Here is a 27,660-nt window from a genome sequence, read left to right as displayed (position 1 = left end):
AGCTGTATATTTAAATTAATAAATGAGAGATCAGCTGTATATTTAAATAAATAAAAGAGAGATCAGCTGTATATTTAAATAAATAAAAGAGAGATCAGTTGTATATTTAAATTGATAAATGAGAGATATGGTCTGATCTGATTGACTGTCTCTCTCTGTGATTATAAGTTGTGGTATTATCACAGACAATCTGATGTGCTTTGATTGCTATGTTACTTTTACTATTTGATTAGAATTCAGATCTGACAAGAATCTGTGCCAATAAAACACTCAACGGTATTCTATATTATAGACAGTAACAGTAACGGTAGGCAGGTTGGCAATATGTTAAACGATAATGCCATCATGTCCACAGTATTGAACCAGCTTCTCTCGCAAGAGAAAGTTTCATGGGAATATCAAGTCCAGAAAATAACAAACTGATATACCAGCGGCATTCACTCTAGGTGCATTAAACCGGCTTCTTCTGGAGGATTAAGTTTCATGGGAACATTCACTGAAAGTTTCCAGTCGTATGTATATCCCGATTAAGGAAAATGCCGACGTTATGTTTTAGCAGTTGTTGCAGGGAGATGCCGATGCCCTTTTCTACATACAGCGTCTAGTATTCCCATATAGGCACCCATCTGATATTGGCCAGGCTAAACTTTTCTTAACTCCGGTGATATATTTATGTGAAATAGGTTGATGCATTTGTTATTGTTGTGGTGGCAACCACTTATTTGCATATGCGAATAACATAACACTATAAATGGAAAGCCTAGGTTGGCCTTTGTGTGTCTTACTCAAATGCCACCGGAAGTGACGCCGAAGAGCGTACATGTCCTCCCACCAAGACTCTCTGACTCGACACCGTCATTTGTACATATTGTAAATATACCTTTTCTTTAATACACTTATTATTGCGTTATCTTGTTGTTTGCGTCTTCATTGTATTTCCTTACTAATTATTGTTCAACCTTGCAACCACAACAGTTGGCGACGAGATATGAAGCGTCAAATATAACAGTTTTACGAAGAACTATTAAAAAAAAAGTACAACGCAAAGGTTGACCATTTTTTTTAAGGAATGCAAAGTGTTGACGAGCAAACGGATTTTACGTTAAAGAGAAGTTTCAACTCAAGTGAAAAAAAAACTCTAAAGTGGCAAAAGCGACAATTTACGCCGTTTTCTGGGAATCCGACTTGCAAACGAATGTAAAAGTGAATTTTTGTTTGTCGTTACACGACAAATCTTACTAAAGGACCAACTTGCAAACGAAAAGCGAACTTTGTTCTGTCGCAAAAACGACAGGTCAGACCCGTATTACGAAAAGCAAGGAAGTAACCTACGAAAAAAGTTCACCAGTGGATTCTAATTACTGTTCTCCGTAAACAAAACAACAACTAAAGGACTTTTTAATTAATGTTTTGGTTGACGTCGGTACTAAAAGGAAATACCACAGCTAAAACTAAAATTCAAGGAAAGGATTTTTTTTCTTGAAGTTGTCACTGAATAACGGATAATACAGTAAAACGTCACGGAAAAAAAGGTAATCTCAATTTAAGAGGTATTTTAATTACTAAAATACTAGAGAGAAAAAAACTCAAAGAACTAAATGTACTGCATACATTTATTCAATTGTGACTCGATTAAAAAAAAACAAAAAAAACAACTTTTATTTGGTGGAAAGAGTTACTTATTAGTAAGTGCCTAAAACGGAAAGTCAATTCCATTTCGTGATTCCAGATAAACCTGTTTTTATTTTTTTTTGCAGCGTGACTCGCAAAAAGAATATATTATTGCAAGCAGCGATATTATTATTGAAAACAGGAGCTTACAGCAATTTGCTTTTTTGTTGTAACCCAAACCGGTGTATATTGTATACAATATTTTTTAACTACACACTAAAAAAAAAAAACAAACATGGAAGACTTATCAAAAATGTTCATGCAATTTTTACAAGCACAGGCTGAGCGGGATAAACGCAGACAAGCTACACAAAACGAGTTTTTGCAAACACAAATACAGGCACAGGCTGACCACGAAGAAAAGAGAGGACATATTATTGAAATGGCAGCAGGAACAAGAAGAAAAGCAGAAAATGGCACAATTAAAGCAGAAAAAACTGCAATTGGAACAGGAAGAAAGGCATAAGAAACTGCAATTGGAACAGGAAGAAAGGCATAAGAAACTACAATTGGAATATGAAGAAAGACAAGAGGAACGTTTTGCTAAAACACTGGAACTACTAAAGAGTAATCGAGAAAATGTCGATAGTGTTAATTTCTCCCATACAACTATTTTTAATAGCATGGACACATTTCATTATGTGCCTGAGGAAGAGAAGAATTTTGAAGCATACTACACAAGATACGAGGATGTTTTTCAACTGGACTGTAAAAATTGGCCAAATAGTCAGAAAGTGAGCCTCTTACTCAGAAAATTGGGTACATCAGAACACAACAAATTCGTAGATTACATATTACCTAAAAAAACTGTGGAATTAGAGTTCATGGAAGCTGTAAAATTACTAAAAGAATTATTTAATCCAAATATATCTCTTTTTCATAAAAGATGGCTGTGCATGAATCTAAGAAAGATGGACAACCAAGATTATTTGACATACGCATCAGTTGTCAATAAAAACTGCGATAATTTTAAGCTTGCAGAACTAACGGTAGAAGATTTTAAATGTCTAATCTTCGCTCAAGGGTTAGTTTCCACGAAAAATGCAGAAATACGCAGACGAGTGTTGTCTAAGCTGGAATCTGAGCAAGATTTAACCCTCCAGAAACTAACAGAGGACTGTGAAAGGGCCATTACACTAAAAAAGGATTTAAAAAAATATAGAAGAATCCGGAGTGGCATATGTAAGAAAAGTTTGAAAACCATACGCACCAACCAAGAACTTTACAAAGAAAAGCAATGGAACGGGATATTCCAAAGATAATAACCATAAATATAGTACACAATATAACAAGCCTCTTCCTAGATATAACTGTAAGAGATGTGCAGAAAAGCATTGGGAATCAGATTGTCCTTATAAGAAGAAAAAATGCTACATTTGTAAGAAGGTGGGACACAAAAGCGATTGCTGCAGATATAAAGATTACATAAGAAAGAGAGTACAGCAAACAAAAACAAATACAAAATTAGACAAAGATCGGCGAAAATACGTAAAAGTGGAAATATTTAAAACATCAATTAAGTTACAACTCGACTCTTGCTCCGATGTTTCTATAATAAACCTGAATACGTGGAAAAAGTTGGGAAAACCGGCCATGATGAAAACTAGTAAAGCAGCCCGGACGGTAACTGGTGGTGGTATAAAATTTGAAGGAGAAGTTGTCCTCCCGATAAAATTGAAAGGGATTTCGAAGAAATTAAAAATATTCGTACTAAAAAATAGTGAAAATCTGTTTGGAATAGATTTAATTGAGAAATTCGGACTATGGGATAAACCAATCAATACATTCTGTAAAAAATTAGAATGTGTTTCTCCAACAACAGTAAAGATAAAAGACGATTTAAAAGAATTATTTCCTGAGGCATTCACGACTAACTTAGGTCGCTGCAATAAATTCAAGGCCTCGTTTGAACTTAAAGAAAACGCCAGCCCAATTTTTAGAAAAAAGCGAAATGTTCCGTTCGCTGGGTTGGAAAAGATTGATAAAGAATTAAATAGATTGGAACAGACGGGAATTCTATCAAAAATAGAACACAGCGAGTGGGCAGCCCCCACCGTATACGTAAAGAAAAAGAATGACGAAGTTGGAGTGTGCGCAGACTTTTCGACCGGGGTCAACTCCCTATTAAAAGATCACCATTACCCCCTACCAAGCCCAGAGGCAATTATCCGAAACACTACACACACGAGAAGAAAGAAATATAACTCGGTAGATCGAGTATATTTTAAGTGCTACAGAAATAACACATCTTACTGGGAATGTGGAGTAGTGGATAAACGCATTGGTGATTGTACATACATGATTAAAGGTCCACAGAATATACATAAAAGGCACATAAATCAGATAAAAAAACGTCATATCCAAGATGATGATGATACGACAACAGTCGAAGAGGAGGACACCATAGATATCATATACGAATCTTTTAATTTGGAACCGCCTCAAAATGCACCTGAGCCCCGAAGATCAGGTAGGAAAAGAAAAGTGAATGAACCATTAATGGTAAACCCAAAAAGAAAAAGATATTGAAATCTGTGTGACTTCAAATCTTGGGAGGGGGGTGTTGTGGTGGCAACCACTTATTTGCATATGCGAATAACATAACACTATAAATGGCAAGCCTAGGTTGGCCTTTGTGTATCTTACTCAAATGCCACCGGAAGTGACGCCGAAGAGCGTACATGTCCTCCCACCAAGACTCTCTGACTCGACACCGTCATTTGTACATATTGTAAATATACCTTTTCTTTAATACACTTATTATTGCGTTATCTTGTTGTTTGCGTCTTCATTGTATTTCCTTACTAATTATTGTTCAACCTTGCAACCACAACAGTTATATTATTACAATTGTTTCCATAGAAATTATTTTTTTTCCGATAAAATGGGGTCCCACTACATTATTCTAAGAGATTTCTATGAATATATTGATGCAATATTCTCTGAGCAAATGGGTCAAATTGACGTGCTGGCATGTTCAAAGGACTTGATCTCGGGCTTTTCTTCGTTCGAGGAGTATTCTAAGAATAAAGTTTGTAGTCGAAAACTAAAAAGTGTCAGTTATTTAAAATATGACATGAGAGATATATTTAAAGTAATCAATCTGTAGGCAGACTTGTGCAAAATTGTTTACCGTAGGGTTAAAAGACAGACTTAAACCCTGTGCAAACTACGATGGAAAACTGTTCCATTATCTTACTTTTCCATTCGAAATTCCGCATATATTCTCGAGTTCGACAGAAGGATTCCCGAGTTCGACAAGACACATAAGGTGAAGGTCAGAGATTACATGGACCGAAGCGTTTTGTGAATAATACCCAAGATGGTAGAAAAACAAAACATCCAAACAATACAATTATTAATCTACATTTAGATATATGATTTAGAAATATAATTTTCTTTAATATGAGTGGCAGTATATGGCCTTCTGAGGGTGAGGATAAAAAGTCCTTCTTTATTTTTTACTAACCAAAATAAAACATCATCAGATTACAATATTAACATCGATCGAGAATATATGCTTCGTTATTTTAACAACACAGAATTATATATTATTCCTTAATTGGAATTCATTCTTGAGATAAGCATTATATATATTAATTAATTAATTTATTTATTTTTATTTCGGACTATTATTCTCATCTTTTATTAGTTGTTGTTTTTCACGACGTTTCGGCCAACTATTTCTCTGGCCTTCATCAGGTGGTAACCGCGACGGATAGGAACTTGGAATCGTGAAAACAACTAATAAAAGATGAGAATAATAGTCCGAAATAAAAATAAAATAATTAAAATAAACACAGAATACTATTTAGTTTTTTTTATCACACTTCTGATATCTTGTGTTTAGTGAACTACAAAGCATGCAGTTTTGGTTTCATTAAGTAATATTATTACTTTCTATTTATTAATGAGTTAAAGTATTAAGTAATATTATTAATGAGTTAAAGTATTAAGTAATATTATTAATGAGTTAAAGTATTAAGTAATATTATTAATGAGTTAAAGTATTAAGTAATATTATTAATGAGTTAAAGTATTAAGTAATATTATTACTTTCTATTTATTAGTGAGTTAAAAAAGAATCGGTTGTCGTGAAAGGAAGAAAGGAAAACATGTCTACGTTACAAGACAAGCTGTTCGCTATATAGTGTGTTGTCAGTACAGCCGAAATCATCGAAGAGGAAGTTTGGAAACTTCGCTGGAGTTCGACGAAAACGATTCCAAATGTTCGTAAAGTTCCTTGCATAATAAACATGACCATGAAAGAGGCTGAAATGATAAATTAAAAAAAAAAACAAAAAAAAAAACATCCCAGAATATAAGACAAAATGTTTTCTTAAAATTTGTATTTTTATTCGAGAACTTAATAAACGTGATCAATTGAGCGCGGGTTAGGTTGTCTTAACCTCGAAAAGATAAGCCAGTTACACACACACGCACACACGCACACACACACACACGCACGCACACACACACACGCATTCTCTCTCTCTCTCTCTTTATTTGTTTTTACACAGGCAATAATATGTTGGTACACAGTCATGAGCATTTTTCGGTAAGCTAGTTACCAGTAACTAGAGACTTCAGGCGACATAGCCTGCAGTTTGCAAACTATAAACTATAAAAAGGTCTTTAGTCACTGGTAACTAGCTGACGGAAACATGCTCATGGCTGTGTAGTAATATATTATTGCTTATGTAAAAACAAATAAAGAGTATACCGTGCTCTACTTCCTTATTGAGGACTAGTATTTTTTCCAATTTACGCTGAGTTTCACCAACGTATTAAGATATAAAAAATAACAATAAAAATATTAAATACAAAAGTAACATCGTTTTTCATGCTTCAAAAAACCCGACATACACACACAGACACACACACAGACACACACACAGACACGCACACACACACACACACACACACATATAAATTGGAAAAAAAGGCTCAATGAACATAAAAGAGATATAAAAAATAGCAATTCTCTAAGTGCATTATTCTCTCATTCATTGCAATATAACCACACCTTTGACTTTAAACAAGCAAAAGTAGTTAAATTTATTTCAAATAAACCACGCCGGAGACTTCTTGAATCTGCGCTTATCGCAATTTCAAGCACTATTAAACAACGTGGAGTTTTCTATAACATAGCGCCATTAATGAGTAAACTTTTATTAAAAGAACATTATTTAACTGTAGACACAGGTTAACTTTCTCACACCATTCAAACACCCCCTGTAATAATTAACACATAATCTCAATCAATAAATTACATAAAAAAACACTCATTTTATTTCTGTTACAAACTTATATTTGAATTTCAACAGATATATCTTTTTCCCAATGAGAATATTAACTTGCGTTCATAGTTGTAAAATTACATTAACAACTATATGACGTCACTAAACTTTCTTCTCTTTAACAGCGTCAGCCCCCCCCTCCTTTTTGAATTTCCAACGTCTTTTTTCCGATTCTCTGAAATAGACCTGCATCACACTGTGCACGTGAAACATTTTCAAATATTTTGTACTGGTATTTTTGTTTCTTAATCTCGTTCATCCAGAGGAAGTCTCGAAATAAAGACGAAACGTTGATGAACACATAATACGGTTTGTTCATTTTTATTTTCTCTATTTTGTCGGAATACTATTTCCATCATTTTAATCATATATATATATATATATATATATATATATATATATATATGCATATATATATGTGTATATATATATATATATATGTATATATACTAGCAAAAGTACCCGTCGTTGACTGGGTTCAAAAACAGCCTACAGAAAATGGACTCTTATTTATTAAAGTATGATACGTTATGAAAAGGAAGGGTTGTAAATTTGGATTGAATTTGGGGGTATCAAAACCAAAGCAAAATATGATGAAAGTAAAAATAAAATAGATAAACCCCATAATTTATTATACCATACCTGTTCACACTGAAACACTTATCACAATATTCTGTGGATCTATATTTAAAAACCTTGTTAAACTTTGTGACATATTTCCATTCTATGGAGGTCAGGTGCGAACGAACACCCCATAATTTTATTATACCATATTTCTTCAACCTGAAATATAATTATCAAAGTATACTTACGCAGATAAATATGAAAAGTCTTTATTAAAGTTTGTGCCCATTTCAATTCTATGGAGGCCAGGCGCGAACGCAGACCCCACAATCTTATTATACCACCCCTATTTAAGTTAAAACATATTTATCAAAGTATTCTTATGTACATCTATATCAAAAACACTTGTAAACGTTTTTTTTTTTTAATTTTTTAGTTTTTTTTAATTTCCATACTTTGTGGAGCAGGCGCGAAGGCAGACCCCACAATTTTAATGAACCACCGTTCTGTCCGATCAAACATACCCATTCCTGTGTATCGATACATCTTCTATTATTATATGTAATCAGATTTTTAAAATGGTCAACCATATAAGACTCTATTCGTGACCACACACACACACACAGACACACATTCAGCTTTATATATATGTATATATATATGTGTGTGTGTGTGTGTGTGTGTGTGTGTGTGTCTGTGTCTGTGTGTGTATGTCGGGTTTTTTGAAGCATGAAAAACGATGTTACTTTTGTATTTAATATTTTTATTGTTATTTTTTATATTTCAAGCGGACCTCCGCTCTTGGTTACAAAAAAAGTAATGAAAAATCATTATATATATATATATATATATATATATATATATATATATATATATATATATATATATATATATGTGTGTGTGTGTGTGTTATCTATTTTTTATTTATACCTAGAGACACTGCTGTTCCATGCTTACGCAATCCTCAGTATAGTAATTAATAAATACAGCCGATCAAAAGATTCAAACCAAATAACTTTTTATTCTACAGTCTGGTATTCATCCCCCAGGCACCATGAAATATCGAGATAAGGAGAAAATTTAAATTCTATATCGACACACATATATAATATGTTTTGTCATATTGCGTTCAAAACGCGCACGCGCTCACATATATATGCGAGTATGTTTGTGTGTGTTTATAAACAAAATACCAGTACATAAACGGGTTCCTTTTCTTGTGATTGTATGTATAGATTACTGCACATGACGGTATTCCTTTTGCACTGTTTTAACTGTTTCTATTATTCATATAATATAGTACAGCGTTTGTTTAACGGTGTCGTTACATGTCAACTCCTGGGAACCACACGTTGTACGCAGACACGTTTTTCTTTCTTTATAATCTTTTTATTCTTCCTCGCTGTACCGTCACCTTGCGCACGGTTAAGTCATTACTGCTGAGTCCGGCTTTGTTACATTAAACTAGTTTATTAAATATAACTATTAATCTTTATTTATTTATTTACTTTTGGTTCTGGATATGACCTTAAACTATATCCAGTAGCTAGGCCCCAGCTTGCGGGCTTTGGAGAGTGTGGAGCCACCCTTTAATTGGCATTGCTCTCAGGTCCACTCTGACCCGGAGTTATAGTACCTGTTAGGGTCCAAACTATGGGTTAAATAGAAACCGACTTGAAAACAACAAATATATCCTATTAATTTTTTTTCTTTGTATTCGGCATTAAATAACCTGAAAAGGGTTGATATGCCGTAAAACAAAAGCAACCAACCAACCATCATTTACTTTTACTTAAGAGTTATCACTTATCCAGGCCCGAAAAAACTCGAGGATAACAGTTAATTAATTGAAGATGGTAGTGTAGTAATCGTTAATTGTCTAGATTGAATAGAATTGGATAATTTAAGGGGACAGCTAAACAAGAACTTGTTTACCTTAGACTTACAGTCTACCATATTGTCGTCGGCCGGGAAAAAAAGTTCCGTGGGCGGGAAGTTTTAGGAAAGAAGTTTTATTCATGTGATTTGTGTTTAGATTAAGGCACAGATAGAGAGTGGGAGAAATTATTGATAGTGGTTGTAGTTAAACGAGTGTTTTATGTGAATGTTTGGAAAGACGGTTATTCCACCACTCTTTCTTAAATAAAACACACTTTTTGAAGTAGAGTAAAAGTCATATTTTTATTTCAAATTCCAGTTTTATGAAAAATGTTCACTAAACTAATTCGATTTTGTCAGCGTTTATGTATATTGCTTTTACGTAAAGGTCAAACATTATTTACGTGGTCCCTAAGGTAAAATTATATTTAATGAAAAAATAAATCGAAAGTAAATTCTGTAGTTGGCAGAATAAAAGCTAATAGGTAGGTAGATATATAGATAGACAGATAGAGAGAAAGCGAGAGAGAGAGAGAGAGAGAGAGAGATGGGACGAGAGAAGGAAAGATGACGATTTTATCTAAAATAAGATCACCATAGAGTTAGAGAGATGAGATCGATAACATATTAGTAAGAGACAGATTTAATCTCATTCTGTTACAGGTATACGACGCGTCTTCAATAAGTTTTCAGACTTTTTTCGCATAGCCACTTTTGTTGAATCTCCAATCCCCTTCCAATAATCTCCTCCGACTGCAATGCACTTGTTGTACCGGTTCCAACAACTTTTGGAAGACCCCATATAAGTCATCTTGTGTAAACGTGTTAATGACGCTCGCCAAAGCCTCTTTCATCTCCTCAATTGTCTCATAACGACAGTCTCTAAAATTTACCTTAAACTTAAGGCATAACCTAAAGTCACTTGGAGCCAGGTCTAGACTATAAGGAGGATGAGGAATAGTCTTGATGCCCATGTTGGTCAAATAGTCTGTGACAAGGATGGGGTTGTGGACTGGTACATTCACGCAAACCTTCACATCTTAAGTTACTTGTGAATAATTGTGGGTACAGTTCCCACACTGAAACCGAACTGTGCATTTATTGTCTCTATAGACACACACGAGAGTCCTTAAGTATGAATTTTTTTATTTGTCCAATCAACTTTGTTCTCCTGACTTTCTGACTGCTTCCACGCATCTTATCATCTCTCACAGACTCCCCGCCCTCCTTGATTCTATTATGCCACTCAAAAACTGATGCTCTATTCATGCAAGATGGTCCAAAAGCAGTTTAAAGCATTTCATACGTTTCTGTGACATTTTCCCAAGTTTAAAATGGAATTTTATTGCATATCCTTCTTCTAAAGTGTCCTCACGTCGAGATTGCATGTTTTAAATTCAATGTGACAATCAGGCTTTAGTAGGGTGTATTTCAATGCCTGATGTGGCTGTTCGTTTTAACCTGAAATCAGAAACATCCGTCAGTCATCTCATACGATGTATAGAAATAACATACTGAAGTTTCAAAAGTTTGAGACAATTTTAAATGCCTGTACAAAAGTTTGGAAACCTATTGAAGACACCTCGTAGTTAATATATATCTCATGTAAAAAAAAGAAGAAAGAACTGAACCATTAAACGTATTTTTACATGCAATCGTTGTCAACAGAAATGAAAGTTACAAACTTACTTGACCAGTAATGAAAAGCTAGTAACACAATAAAAAATGTTTTTTTTACATAGGTGCTACCACTTATCAAGGGTGATAGGCCACTCAAGGATAAGGGTTAAAGAGTGTACAGTAGTCAAGCGGACAATATAGTAATCGATAGTAATGGAAGTTCGGTAAATTTGTTAACTTAAGTGGAACGGCTCATCAGAAACGTGTTCACGTTGGACTTGAAGACAACCATATTGTAGACAGCTGGAAAGCAGGAAAACGGAAGATAATTCCACAGGCGTGCAGTTCTAAGAAAGAAGCTTTGATCATGGAATCTATGTTTAGGTTTAGGCACAGATAAAGAGTGGGGGGAATTATTGATAGTGTTTTCAGCTAGACGAGTGTTTCTTGTGAAAGTTTGGCGAGGGGGGGACCATAGATTGAAGCTCAGTCGAACACTTTCCATGAAAATAACGATAAAGCAGAGACAAACTCGCAACGTCTCTTCTGTGAGATAGAGATTGCAGCAAAGAGAAAAGGACATCTCCCACCAGGCCACGAAGTCTATTTTGAATCCTATCAAGGCAGGACAAGTCTTTTCTAGCAGCTCCTGCCCATATGTGGCAACAGTATTCCATCCTTGGACGTATCTGGCTCTTATATATATATATATATATATATATATATATATATATATATATATATATATATATATATATATATATATATATATCGCTTATCTCCTTACACACACACATATATATATATATATATATATATATATATATATATATATATATGTGTGTGTGTGTAAGGAGATAAGCGATATATATATATAAATATATATATATATATATATATATATATATATATATATATATAAATATATATATATATCGCTTATCTCCCTGTAATATATATATATATATATATATATATATATATATATATATATATATATGTATTACAGGGAGATAAGCGATATATATGTATATATATATATATATATATATATATATATATATATATATATATATATATATATATATATAAAGTGTTTTAATTTGAGATAACAATTAAAATATATATTTCAGATGTAGGGGAGATTACTCTTATAAATATTAGCTGCTTATTTCCCTTTACAAACTGTGGTTATTTTTCTTAATAAATACTTGCGTTTTCTGCTATAAGTCTCACAACTAATTTATCTTCCATATACTTATAATAGTTTAAAGTTTTCTTTGCTCTGTGATTACATTTTCTATGCGTAATTCATAAAAATGTTTCTATAAACATACGACTGCAAACATTTGATTTTCGAGTTCATATGCCGTTGACAAACACGCTGATTAATATTGTATATTTATAGTCACTGTTATTGGATCATGGGAGGTAACTCTATATTACTAAGTGATTTCTTTCAAATTTTTGTATGAGGATTTGGGACGCTGTTTATTTTTTTTTCTCCACGTTAAAAAACGACCCTGGTGTCTAACTCTGTCCCGTGGGGAGGCATAGTAAATAGGTACATAATTACTGTTTTATTATTAAGAAAATCCAACTTGTTTACAATATCACGTCAGCTGGTATTTGGACTTTATGAAAAATAACCTGGAAAGTTAGCTTTAATTAATTGCAAAGAAAATATTATTTGTTTGTCAGCTACTGTATTTAATGTAACAAAGTTTTAATATTACGAAAAAAAACAAAAAAAAACTAAAACAAAACAAACTTTAAGAACAAAAATTGAAAAACGGTAATTGCAGAGAAATTGTTATTTCTGTAACTGCTTGTTTTTTTACTATTTTTTATTATTAAGAAAAAGCAACATCAAGAAATCAAAGAATATATATATATATATATATATATATATATATATATATATATATATATATATATATATATATATATACTAGCATGGTGCCCGGCGTTGCCCAAGTGTTTGGAGGTGTATGCTGAGCAAAAAAAAAAAAGGGGTACATTTTTTAAAAATTTTAACCCTATTATGACCCCTTAAAATTTACTGTTTTGGGCTCAAATCAAGTTATTGAGTTAGATCCATGTCCAAGGTACCTATATCTAAAATTTCAAGTGTTTAGACCCAAAATTGTCTGAAGAGTTTGGTATAGTTCTCAATTCTCAAATCCTTGATCTTTGACCCCTTGGCAGCCATAATTCTGGCCGAAAACCGATCGCATGAATTTTCCCAAATCTCAATGCACTGTATATCAAATTTCGAGTCTGTAGACTAAAAATTGACGGAGTTATTACGTAGGGAAATGTACACAGACACACACACACACAAACAGACACATAGGCACGTTCACTTATATATATATATATATATATATATATATATATATATATATATATATATATATATATATATACAGCACACTGTATGATACACATGTATGTAACCAAATAACATTAAAAATAACACTGCAAGGCAAGCAAATAGCCTAATCAGTTGACAGGAAAAACATCGTATTCCACATCGTAATTTGGAAAACACCTGTATCCTAGAGCGACCGTATCCCGAGTTTCAACTGTATATATATATCTGATGGACTCTCCCGTCGATTTCGACGTATGAGTTTCCTCCACAACAACAAAGTTGCTCGGAAATCAACACAGATGGTTTGTTTATATTCGTGTAGGCTTTGTATCGAACCAACCACTCGTCTGTTATTCTGAAAAAAATAATCAGCCAAATTCATTTGCATAAAAAGATGCGATTAATTAAAAATGCGACGATAATTGCAGAGGAAATGTAATATAAAGCAAGTTCGATCGTTTTTAGTCGCGTGCAAGCGACTCTATAAGTTACACCATCAATCGGTCGGTCGGTCAATCGGTCGGTCAGTCTGTCGTCTGACCGTAACACTTTTGTGCTTGGTCTTTATGGTTAAGATCAAAGGTATGTTGTTAATAGATGCTGTTCTTAGCTTTTTAAGCTTTTCTTGGCTTTTTGGCCATGGCCTTGTGCCTAAGTTTGTTTACAAATGTTAATATTTTGCTTTTATTTTTTGAATTTGTCATTATTTAATTGTAAATTTTTTTCATTATGGAAATAAACTATATAAACCAGATCAAAGTGTAGTATCTGTTCCGGCAGATACTGCAAGCTATGACTAGCTAGGACTGGCTATGACTAGCAAAGACCGGATGTGGGGGCAACCCCACATGCCTGACCTTTAACCAGCTCCCATTTCCCACCTCTCGGGAGCTGGTTCCCTTTTTCCCTTCCCCCTCCCTTCACTCCTCACATTAAAAATCGGCCTTGTGCCTAATTTGCTCGGTGGGGGAGCAAATAAATACCATCTGTTCCGGCAGATACTGCAAGCAAAGAACATATGTGGGGGAAACCCCACATATAAGAGCTTGGTCAATGTAGGGGAAACCCTTCATACCAATTGTCACTATCCAGCTCCCCTACTCCCCGGGGAGTTGGTCCCCATTTCCCCTTCACTCCCCACTTTAAAAATCTGCGTTGTGCCTAATTTGCTCGGTGGAGGAGCAAATAAACACCCCTTTTCTTGGCCTTTTGTCCAAGATCAAAGTGTAGTATCTTTTCCGGCAGATATTGCAAGCAAAGACCATATGTGGGGGAAACCCCACATATAAGAGCTTGGTCAATGTAGGGGCAACCCTTCATACCAATTGTCACTATCCAGCTCCCCTACTCCCCGGGGAGCTGGTCCCCATTTCCCCTTTATTCCTCACATTAGAAATCGGCCTAATGCCTAATTTGCTCGGTGGGGGAGCAAACAAATATCCTTTTCTTGGGCTTTTGGCCAAGATCAAAGTGTAGTATATGTTCTTACTACATGCTGTAATATGTTTGTAACTTTGTGATATAAAGTGGGGGATCACTGTTCTGTATTAATTTAATGTAAAATGATCACCCACTTCACAACCAGTCAGTCTCAAAGCCATTCAAGTCATTCTCCAGATCATTCAATTTTTTTTTTAAGGATTCCAGTTATTTTTTTAAGCATTCAAGTCATTCTTAAGGTCATTCAATTCATCCTTAAGTTCATTAAAGTCATTCTAAGTCATTTATTTTTATTTATTTAAGTCATTTCAGCCCATTTTTCGGTCATTTGGGTTCATCTTTAGGAATTTGATGTCAATCCTAAATTCACGCATTTATTCATTACACGAGAGCACGCGACTAATGGCTATCGGCCTTGTTTTTTTTAATGTAACAATGTGTATAAGTTACCTCGTTTTAGCCTTGTTCTAGGGGAGCTGGTTTAAGCTCACAATGAAAACGACCTTGTGCCAAATTTTGCTTTCGTGGGAAAGCAAATAAATACAATAATATTAATAACAAAAACCATCGAAGGTTACTTTTATTCGTTTATGTTTTCATACGAGAATTTTTCTCACATATGTTACTTTCATATATGATTTCTGAACTAATTCATTGATATATACAGCAAAAAAGAAAGTCCGCGCTGGTCATTTTTTTCAAAAACTGCTAATTAAAGCTAAATTTAATGTAACTATTTAAACAATCCATAACTCATTTGATTCGCCTTTTATTTTTCTATCCGTTTGCCATGTTCATATTTGACTTTTAATTGAAATATTCTAGTGTTCACGTCAACTTAAAAAAAATAACTTCAAATTGAGGAGGCAAAAAGAAAGTCTGCAGCAACAAATACGCTTAAAACAAGCTTAAATTATCGCCCCTAAATCAGTGTAAAATATCCACCAACAGGCAACAAAGCATCTCTAATCGTAATTATTGTTGCTGCAGGTTATACAACGTAACATTTAGTTCATATGCCACGACTTAGTGATCGTCAGAAGCTTATTAATCTCCACCTTTCTGGTTTATCCAATCGAGAAATTGCCCGCAGATTGAAATGTGAAAAATGTGGTACGAAAGACTGTGCAAAGCACCAACACACAGGCATCGTGATGCCCCTAAATCTGATCGTACTAGAGTTACTTTTAACAGGGAACACAATTCTACTAAGATCCTAAGCCTAAGAAACTGATTTGAAACAGCTCCAAAATCCAACAACAGTGCAATCTTGGTAGAAAGTGCCCTCTTTCTACTGTCAAGGACAGATTAAAGGAATTTAATATGCGAGGATATCTTGTAAGACGCAAGCCAATGATTTCTGTAAAGAACAGAAAGCGCCGTCTGGACTTCGTCAGATTCAAGGAAGATCATGAATCTTCATATTAATCAAAAGTGCTTTTTAGCGACGAAAGCAAGTTCAATAGGTTAGGCAGTGATGGTAGGCAGTACGTCCGTCGGAGGAAAGACAAAAAAAAATGATCCTAGGTGTTCATCTCAACGCTGCACGGTGGTGGAGGTTCAGTTTTGGTGTAGGACGTTATTAGTACCAATGGTCCAGGGCCTATAGTTCGCTTTCAAGGTCGAATTAATTCGACCAAATACATTAATATGTTGACTGAGCATTTTCTACCCTACTTTGGTTGGAATTTGGATGATAATCCCATCTTCATGGAGGATAATGCTCCATTCACACAGCTGGCAATATCAAGAGGTTCATGGAAGAGCATAATATTCCGTGTTTGGATTGGCCTGCACAATCTCCTGACCTCAATCCTATCGAAAACGTATGACATTACATCAAGCAACAACTACGCAATGATAAAATTTGAAATTTGGAAGAAATTTGGATAAAAATTAAAGAAAGGTAGGATGCTCTTTCCCCAATAAAACACGACACTGAGAACTCAAAGAAAGTGGACGGTCTCCGATAGTCGAATGGAAAATAGTAATACAAGCAAGAACATGTAGAGACCTAGACGATCCATGTAGATTATGCCTAAATGAGAAAAATTCTATCCTATTCTTTAAATAACCCCAAGATTTGTTAAACTGTAGAAGAGAAATAGCGAAAAACTGTGCTCACAGGATAAAATTTATCTAAGATAGCGATACAAAATAAATTTTAAATTCACAATAACAAAAGTAAATAAATAAATTAAAAAAATAAAAATAAAATAAAAAAATTATATATATTCATATATATATATATATATATATATAATATTGAGTAAGATGATTGGTAATTTATAATTAAAATTAAAAATTAAAAATCGGTTTCACAGGAAAGAACAAACAAAATCAATAAATTGTACGATCGTTTCGGAAACAATGTTTTTATTGAGATAGACAATAAGTCTTGGACAATAATTTGATCATTTAGTTTTTTGAAACAAAGTCTGCTCATCAGCAAAATTATTGGGTGTTTTTTTTTAAAGACACCAAAAATAAAACTAGCATTTTTTTAAGTAAGGCATATATATCTGGAAAATATTTAACATATAAAGGAAAATCTTTACTTATTTTGATATTGATAAACAAAGTAAGATAAAATAGAATAAAATGAAATCGGGTGGAAAAGTAAGGTTAAGGGGGATATTTTAAATATTTATAATAAAATATATATATACCTTTTAATGGTCCGCCTTTAAAGCTCGTAAAGATCATCGTCAAAGCATTCATTGAGTTTATGAATGGTTGAAAATGTTGATATATACAAACTTAAAAGGAAACGCCAAGCCAATAGAATAATATTACGAGTTTAAAATCGTTAGAAACGCTATATTTGAATGTATTTTAAACATTTCAATTATAAAGGGAGATAACTTCTGTTTTTGAGCAATGATACTCAAATAGAAATACAAAGACTTTTATTGTTCAAAGGGAGATAACCACTAATTACTTATAAGTTGTTTTTATATAATGTTTTAAAGATAGTAATATTAATAAAATCAATAATAGTAATAAATGAATCTTATTGGTAGTAATTAAATAATAATATTATTTTAATAGTAATTATAATATTTATAGAACTAATATTAATAAAAAATAGTAACATATAAATTACAAGTGAAAATAAAATAGAAAATAATGGTAAAATATCAAATAAGACTATAATAATAATAATAATAATAATAATAATAATAATAATAATAATAATAATAATAATAAAGCTATAATAATAATAGTTATTAATTTATAAATTATACATTTTAAGATAGATTAGTAATAAGAAAATTTTATGATTTATGGTGGTTTTAATTTGATGAACCTAAACCCACGTTTATGAATGCATTCCGAAAAAACATTTCTTTTAAGTTTAAGATAATGGTTTTATTGTTACTGTATATTAAAATCTTAAGGGCTTCATATCTACAAAGTGCACAGAATCTGTCTTCCGGCATATATGCTTTATAAGAGCCTATTATTTCCCATTTTAACTTGAAGGAAATATTTCTATCATTAAGTCGCCAAATATGTTTAGATAAAGAAGTCTGGTTTTTCAAGGAAGGATTTTTGAAGGAGTGCTTTTGTGTTGAAATCCTATGTTTAATAAGTCCAGATGTGGAACCGAAGTAAATTGAATTTTGTTTAATATATTTGTTGTCAGCTAGTTTAAGAGTGGTATTGATATGTAATCGGTTTGGTTGTATTTGATTGGTAGATTGGTTAATGGGGGTGCTGTCATTGATTAAATGTGTGGTAGAGTTAGAATGTGAGAAGGGATTTGTATTGTTGCTATTAATATGATTTATATTTGGGGTTTGTGACTGCAGCTATAAATCACATTTTTCATCTTGTGGGTACCTTTTAAAGGACATTTATTTTTTCTTCTACAGCTACTGCTATAGTTTCTATATTTGCATTTTGTATCTTACTAATTTTTGTATTGTTAGAACTAATTATTTAAAAAAAAAAACGACTGATTATGTTTTTTTTCATTGGCTACAGAACGTTGTGTTTTTAGCACTTTTTCCAGACTACACACACGTTAACTTTGTATTTCATATTTTAAAACTTGTTTTTACTTTGTGTGGGAGGGTATATTTTTACATTTGCTTAACCTCCGCATTTACGCATTCCCTTATTTGCTTTTTTATATTTCAGCCACGTCTGCCATGGCCGCCTCTGTCCGCTATTGGCCAGGGACGGCAGTGACCACCACCAGCAACCATAGATTTTTTTTTATGAAAGGGATTATGCTTTCACCGGGCAGCGCTAGTTTATAATAATCGTTGAATTATTTCATGAATTTATAATTCTGAATTAGTTTATAGTTCGTTACAATAGAATATTAGTTCAAAATACATAATAGTACGTTAAAAGAGTCATTAATTCATAATAGTATTATAATTAGTTTATTTAATACATTTGAATAGATGTATTAGCTCATAAATTTATATTAGGTATATTTTATCAATACTTAATAAAAATTAATTAGTTCATAAGTTCATAATAATTAAATGATTAGCTCATGGATTCATAATAATAGATTAGTAAGTTTATGAATGTATAATGGTACATTAGTTATTTTAAAAATTCTAATATGAGATTTATAAGTTTATAAATTCTTAATAATACATTAATTATTTAATACATTTATGAGGCTAAATTAATTATTTATGTATTCAGAATGATAGGGTCATTGATTTCTACAATTATTCTAGTAGAGTAATTTGTGTATACATTTATAATATAAAATTAATTAATTAATTAATACATAATAAGAGATTAACTCAGTTTAAATATCCATCATAATAGATTAATTAGTTTATAAATTCATAGTATTAGATTAATTAATTCATAAATTCATAATTAATATTTACTAATTCATAAATTCATAGTATTAGATTAATTAATTTATAAATTCATTATTAATATTTACAAATTCATAAATTCATAGTATTAGATTAATTGATTTATAAATTCATAATTAATATTTATTAATTCATAAATTCATAGTATTAGATTAATTAATTTATAAATTCATAATTAATATTTACTAATTCATAAATTCATAGTATTAGAATAATTAATTTATAAATTCATAATTAATATTTACAAATTCATAAATTCATAGTATTAGATTAATTAATTTATAAATTCATTATTAATATTTACAAATTCATAAATTCATAGTATTAGATTAATTGATTTATAAATTCATAATTAATATTTACTAATTCATAAATTCATAGTATTAGATTAATTAATTTATAAATTCATAATTAATATTTACTAATTCATAAATTCATAGTATTAGATTAATTAATTTATAAATTCACAATTAATATTTACTAATTCATAAATTCATAGTATTAGATTAATTAATTTATAAATTCATTATTAATATTTACAAATTCATAAATTCATAGTATTAGATTAATTGATTTATAAATTCATAATTAATATTTATTAATTCATAAATTCATAGTATTAGATTAATTAATTTATAAATTCATAATTAATATTTACTAATTCATAAATTCATAGTATTAGAATAATTAATTTATAAATTCATAATTAATATTTACAAATTCATAAATTCATAGTATTAGATTAATTAATTTATAAATTCATAATTAATATTTACAAATTCATAAATTCATAGTATTAGATTAATTAATTTATAAATTCATAAAAATAGATTAATTAGTTTATAAATTCATAGTATTAGATTAGTTAATTTATAAATTCATAATAATAGATTAATTAGTTTTTAAATTCAGAGTATTAGATAAGTTAATTTATAAATTCATAATAATAGATTAATTAGTTTATAAATTCATAGTATTAGATAAGTTAATTTATAAATTCATCATAACAGATTAATTAGTTTATACATTAATAATAATAATAATAGATTTATTAGTTTTTGAATGGCAAGTGAAGTGTATGTACAGGACGACTGGTAAAAATGCCCAGATAAGCGGAGAGCACCTACAGCGCATAAAATTCCCAAATGGTCACCCATTTAGTACTTATTAGGATAAACGTTGCTTAACCAGTGATCTTACGAGTGTCAACGCGATTATGCCGACGATGCAATAGAAAAAGACTAACCACAACTCTTTCTGTAATATAGCGTTGTGGAAATCAAAGGAAATAGATTACGAAAGTGATTTTCAATTTCGCTAAGGCATGGAAGAGTGTCTGTTGAAAAGAAAAAAAAATCACAGCTTTTCAACTTCCTCAATCAAACCAGAAAAAAATAGATACAAAATTACGCCAGATACACTGAACACACCATACGCAAGTTACAAATTAAAACAAAAATCATTTCAGTCCATTGTTATGTAAAGGCTTATAATGACTACGTACCTGTAAGTACGACCCAGGCCCATCCTGTATCCACTGGCAGATTACTGCGAGGTTTATATATATTAAATTGTTCTTCTGCCATTAAACGTTGCAAATACTAAATGTTCATTTGGAAGGAGAAATGGTGTTGTGTAATGAAAACTGCCGTGAAGAAAACAAAGTAATATATATATATATATATATATATATATATATATATATATATATATATATATATATATATATATATATATATTCACTAGACGTCTCTTTATGGTTGAAAAAGCACGCACAATGTATGTTGTGAAAATAAGTTGTATAAACCACTGAAAGTAAAAGAAAAAAAAGAAAGAAAAAGAAGAAATCTTCACCGTGTAAAAAAATTTTAAAAAAAAAGACAAAGCAATTCTCAACTTGTAAAACACAAAAAAAACAACAAAAAAAACCAAAGCCACCCTCAACTTTTAAAAAAAAATTTTAAAAAAAAAGACAAAGCAATTCTCAACTTGTAAAACACAAAAAAAAACAAAGCCACCCTCAACTTTAAAAAAAAAAATAAAAATAACAAAAAGACAAAGCAATTCTCAACTTGTAAAACAAACAAAAAAAAAAAACAAAGCCACCCTCAACTTTAAAAAAAAATTAAAAAAAAAAAGACAAAGCAATTCTCAACTTGTAAAACACAAAAAAAACAAAAAAAAACAAAGCCACCCTCAACTTTTAAAAAAAAAATTTAAAAAAAAAAGACAAAGCAATTCTCAACTTGTAAAACACAAAAAAAAACAAAAAAAAACAAAGCCACCCTCAACTTTTAAAAAAAAATTAAAAAAAAAAAAAGACAAAGCAATTCTCAACTTGTAAAACACAAAAAAAACAAAAAAAAAACAAAGCCACCCTCAACTTTAAAAAAAAAATTTAAAAAAAAAAGACAAAGCAATTCTCAACTTGTAAAACACAAAAAAAAAACAAAAAAAAACAAAGCCACCCTCAACTTTAAAAAAAATTTTTAAAAAAAAACAAAGCCACCCTCAACTTTAAAAAAGAACTTAAAAAAAAAACTTGTAAAACACAAAAAAAACAAAAAAAAAACAAAGCCACCCTCAACTTTTAAAAAAATTTTTTAAAAGAAACTAACGAAACAATCCTCCACTGGTAAAAACAACCTAAAAAAAACGTAGCAATTCTCGGCTTTTTTTTTTTTTTATAATTCTCTAAATGTTGGTGTTATTTTTCGCCTCTGTTAAATGTGTAGATATTTTCGTAAACATGAAAATGTACTTGTGAAGGGTGATCTATCGATTTTAGTTTCACATGCAATTTAAAATCAATAAATATTTATTATTTTATCGTTACAATTAGCAACGGAAGATTTTGATTTAAACAAAACCAAATATAAAAGACAATAAAAAAATCGTTTTTGCTATCGGAAAATAGGCACATATTTCTCCGATTCCGATAACCCCACATGCTCCGAGTTTTTTCGATTCCCGATTTCGATTCCGAGTAATCGTTTCAACGTTTAACCCGACATCACAAGTGCATTTTAGAAGTTTTATTACCGCACAAGCAGATAGGAAATGTGAATGAAGGAACACCACCTAGAATTGCTTGTAAGCTACGATCAGAAAGAAAGCACAAAATAACGTCAAAAACTTTACCATCAATACGATAACATCGAAGTTTATATAGAAGAGCAAAATACAACACCTTGTAAGACGTCTTCGAAATATCGAGTTCAATGGCTCTACCCTCTCCTTATCCATAAATCGACAGATTTTGCTCAGTTACAAATTTGAAAAAGAGCATAATTGTATATATAGTCTTTATAATGTTTGCTATGTTAGACGGTATATATATATATATATATATATATATATATAGAGAGAGAGAGAGAGAGAGAGAGAGAGAGAGAGAAAATAAAAAGGAACTAACCGTATTATGTGTTCATCAACGTTTCGTCTTTATTTCGAGACTTCCTCTGGATGAATGAGATTAAGAAACCAAAAAAAAATACCAGTACAAAATATTTGAAAATGTTTCACGTGCACAGTGTGACGCAGTTCTGTTACAAAGAAACGGAAAATTGATGTTGGAAATTCGAAAAGGAGGGGGGGGGCTGGCGCTGTTAAAGAGAAGAAAGTTTAGTGACGTCATATAGTCGTTAATTTAATTTAAAACTATGAACGCAAGTTTATATTCTATTGGGAAAAAGATATATCTGTTGAAATTCAAATATAAGTTTGTAACAGAAATGAAATGAGTGTTTTTTATGTAATTTATTGATTGAGATTATGTGTTAATTAATACAGGGGGTGTTTGAATTGTGTGAAGCGTCCTCGTAACGTCTGAAACGCGCGTAAAAACGATTTCAATGACTTAAAAACATTATTACAATGATCCAAACATAATGCTCAATGAAAAACCAAGACACGGAATAATAAAATAATGTTAAAAAAATACACATTGTTGGTGACTACTCCCTTATTTAAATACATATATATATATATATATATATATATATATATATATATATTATTTTTACTATAATAATTATTAAATACCTTTTTTACATAGGCATCATCACTTATAAAGGCCCAGAGGCCACTCGAGGATAAGGGTTAAAGAGTGTACAGTAGTCAATAGGGCAATATAGTAATCGTTAGTAATGGAAATTCGGTAAATTTGTTAACTGGAACGGTTCATCAAGAATTTGTTTACGTTGGACATGAAGACAACCATATTGTAATCAGCTGAAAAGCAGGAAAACGGAAGACAGTTCCACAGGCGTGCACTTTGTTCATGGAATCTACGTTTAGGTTTAGGCACAGATAAAGAGGTGGGGTAAATTATTGATAGTGTTTTCAGCTAGACGGTTTTTCTTGTGAAAGGTTGGCGAGGGAGCGGGCAATAGATAGCAGCTCAGTCGAGCACTTGCCATAAAAATAACGATAAAGCAAAGACAAACTCGCAACATCTCTTCTGTGAGAAAGAGGTTGCAGGGAAGAGAGAAGGACATCTCCTATGAAGCTACGAAGTCTATTTTGAACTCTATCAAGGCAGGACAAGCCCTTTCTAGCAGCTCCTGCCCGGATGGTTCGATTTTTGATAGATTCGAACCCGGCGAGAGAAGCCATGTCCTGCTTCATTAGCAAGGACCGAATCGATTCGGCTACCCGGAGGAAATATTGTTGAAATTTAAACATTTATTTTTTAAATGCTTTTTGACGGCTGTCAGTATTATCTAATCAGAATATGATGATCTGGGCATAATTAAATAATAATTATCCATTTTATCTACATACACTAGTGTATCGTGCTTAGGCAATCATCAGTGTAGGGTAACACTTCCTGCCGGTCATGAAAGTCGAACCCAGCAACAAAGCCACATCTTGCTCCATATCTATCTATCTATCTATCTATAAAAGTGAACGTGTCTGTGTATCTGTGTGTCTGTCTATGTGTCTGTGTGTCCGTGTGTCTGTCCGTCTGTGTACATTTCCTTACGCAATTACTCTGTCAATTTTTGTCTACAGACTCGAAATCTGATATACAGGATACTGAGATTTGGGAAAAACTATGTGATCGGTTATCGGCCAGAAATTTGGCTGTTAAAGTGTCAAAGTTCAACGATTTGACCTTTGAGAACTCTACCAAACTCCTCAGACAATTTTTGGTCTACACACTTGAAATTTTAGATATAGATTCCTTGAACATGGATGTAACTTAATAACTGGATTTGAGTCCAAAACAATAAATGTTTCAGGTCATAATAGGGGTAAAAATTTAAAAAATTGACCTTTTTTTTTTTTGCTCAGCATACACCTCCAAAACCGGGCAACGCCGGCCACCCATGCTAGTCTATATATCTCTAAAAGTGAATGTGTCTGTCTGTCTGTCTGTCTGTCTGTCTGTGTACATGTCCCTACGCAATAACTCTGTCAATTTTTAGTCTACAGACTCGAAATTTGATATACAGAGTACTGAAATTTGGCGATTAAGAGGGCAAAGTTCAACGATTTGAACTTTAAGAACACTACCAAACTCCTCTTAGAATTTTTGGTCTAAACACTCGAAATTTTAGATAAAGGTTCCTTGGACATGGATCTAACTTAATAACTGAATCTGAGCCCAAAATAAATATAAAGGGGTCATAATAGAGGTCAAATTTTAAAAAAATTACCGCTGTTTATTTTTTTGCTCAACATACACCTCCAAACACCCGGGCAACGCCGAGCACCCATGCTAGTATATCTATAAAAGTGAACGTGTCTACGTATCTGTGTGTCTGTCTGTGTGTCTTTGTACATTTCCATACGCAATAACTCTGTCAATTTTCAGTCTACAGACTCGAAATTTGACATACTCTGTACTGAGATTTGAGAAAATCTATGTGATCGGTTTTCGGCCAGAAATATGGTTGTTAAGGGGTCAATGTTCAACGATTTGACTTTTGAGAACTCTACCAAACCTGTCCGACAATTTTGGGTTTAGACACTTAGAAGTTTACGTATAGCTTCCTTGGACATGGATCTAACTTAATAACTTGATTTGAGCCCAAAACAGTAAATGTTAAGGGGTCATAATAGGGGTCAAATTACAAAAAAATTGACCGTTTTTTTTTTTTTTTTACTCAGCATACACCTCCAAACACCTGCGCAATGCCGGGATGAAGTGCTAGTCTTCTGTACACCTATAAATTCTTTTTTCTTTTGTATGTATTGTATATTCATATTAAAACCTCCTTTTCAACTTATTTTTAAAAAAATTACAATTTTACTATATATGGGTTGTACAATTGCATCCATCTGCAAAAGATCCAGCTAATTTGCATATTCTTTTAAACATTCATTTTAATTAATTCCCTATTAGTTTTTTCGGTTTTCTTATGGGATGATCATCTTTAGTTAACTATTATGTAATTATATTTATACAGATATTCTGCATGATTTATACTTGCATAATATTTGCGTAAAAAGTTTACAGGGAACACAAAATTGTTTCCATATATATTTATGTATACGTATATAATTTTGTTGCACAAATTTTGCCTACGAAACTCCTCCTAGAGTTTTTGGTCTGCAGACATGAAACTTTATATATAAGATATTTGAATATATTCAAAACTTTATATTTGGGTTTTAGTCCGAAAAAATCGGTGCAAAAGTGTGAAAATTAAAAAAAAATGAAATTTGCCAGGCGAAGGTCGAACGCCGGCATTACGAATGCATAACGTAGTAGCTATTTGTTCATGTTTTAATTTTTAGCCTTGCAGTATACATGATTTCATAGCCAAGTAATTGATGGCAGAGGCAAAATAAATCGTGAGCTGAACGTTTTGGTTTCGAATATCGGTGGTGGCGCATGAGTCTTTTTTTTATACTTGTTAAATCATTACTATATATATTGCATCCAATCTATCTATCTATCTATCTATCTATCTATATCTATAAAAGTGAAAATGTCTGTCTATCTTTTCTCTATGGTAGTTAAGGAAGACTATTATACAGAAATACATTACTTTACATATTCACACTTTTTAATATATACATATGCACATGACGTTATGGACAGTACATAGGGTCCGCGCTAATCCGGGTGGAACTGCTAGTATATCTATAAATGTGAACGAGTCTGTGTGTCTGTCTGTGTGTTTGTCTGTGTGTCTGTCTTTCCGTGTACATTTCCCTACGCAATAACTCTGTCAATTTTTAGTCTACAGACTCAGTGTACTGAGATTTTGGAAAATCTATGTGAACGGCTTCGGCCAGAAATGTGGCTTTTAAGGGGTCAAAGTTCAACGATTTGACCTTTGAGAACTCTACCAAACTGTTCCGACAATTTTCTGTCTAAACACTAAAAATGTTAGATATAGGTTCCTTGGACATTGATCTAACATAATAACTTGAGTTGACCTCAAAACAATAAATGTTAAGGAGTTATAATAGGGGTCAAAGTTTTTTTAAAAATTTGACCTCTGCGGTTTATACCAAATTACTCAGAAAATTTTTAGTCTAAACATTTGAAATTTTACATATAGGGTATACAGAGATAGGGCAAGCTTTATAATCAGTTTGGGTCGAAACTTTTAGTTACCAATATATAAATGTATGTATGCCTGTATGTTTTCACGTCTGCCTAAAACTTTCGACAGAGGCGAGGGATCTTTACAAAATCAGTATCGTTTTGAAGTGCGACCTTTCAGACGACAAATATCGAAAAGTTGGCTAAAAACATTATCTTCACCTTCAACTGTGCAGTTTTCTACGGGGGAGGGTCGCTTTTTCGCCGATATTTTTGAAAGTCATTCTCTTCTTTCGATTGTCCAGCCTTGATTAAGACATTACTCACTTCCGGTTTGGCGGTGGTCGTAACCGCAAAGATGTCAGGTTTTTCCCGTTCTTTTCCTCCTTCACGGTACGGGTTCGGGCCTGCCTTCCTACTACCACTTCTAACATAATAACTTTATTTGAG

General features: G+C 32.0%; 1 protein-coding gene across 2 annotated transcripts in view; it reads right to left on the bottom strand.

Annotated features, from left to right (window-relative positions):
* LOC145247291 (putative monocarboxylate transporter 5) overlaps positions 1–21,349 on the bottom strand; it is a 61,650-nt gene extending 40,301 nt beyond the window's left edge. For both annotated transcript variants that reach the window (XR_013863235.1, XM_080108911.1), the window contains exons 1-2: positions 21,211–21,349; positions 5,800–5,943 (exon numbers count right to left, since the gene is read on the bottom strand). Coding sequence is in view for 1 of the 2 variants with exons in the window: in XM_080108911.1 (XP_079965037.1) it covers positions 5,800–5,943; positions 21,211–21,292 (226 nt within the window). In the remaining variant the exon portion in view is untranslated. The remainder of the gene's footprint in view (positions 1–5,799; positions 5,944–21,210) is intronic.
* Between the last annotated feature and the right edge of the window lie 6,311 nt (positions 21,350–27,660).

Source organism: Euprymna scolopes, chromosome 25 (genome assembly GCF_053919585.1).
Source record: "Euprymna scolopes isolate OS-2025 chromosome 25, ASM5391958v1, whole genome shotgun sequence".
NCBI lineage: Eukaryota > Metazoa > Mollusca > Cephalopoda > Sepiida > Sepiolidae > Euprymna > Euprymna scolopes.
The sequence above is the reverse complement of the archived record's forward strand: the minus strand, read 5'-3'. Positions and strand labels throughout refer to the sequence as shown.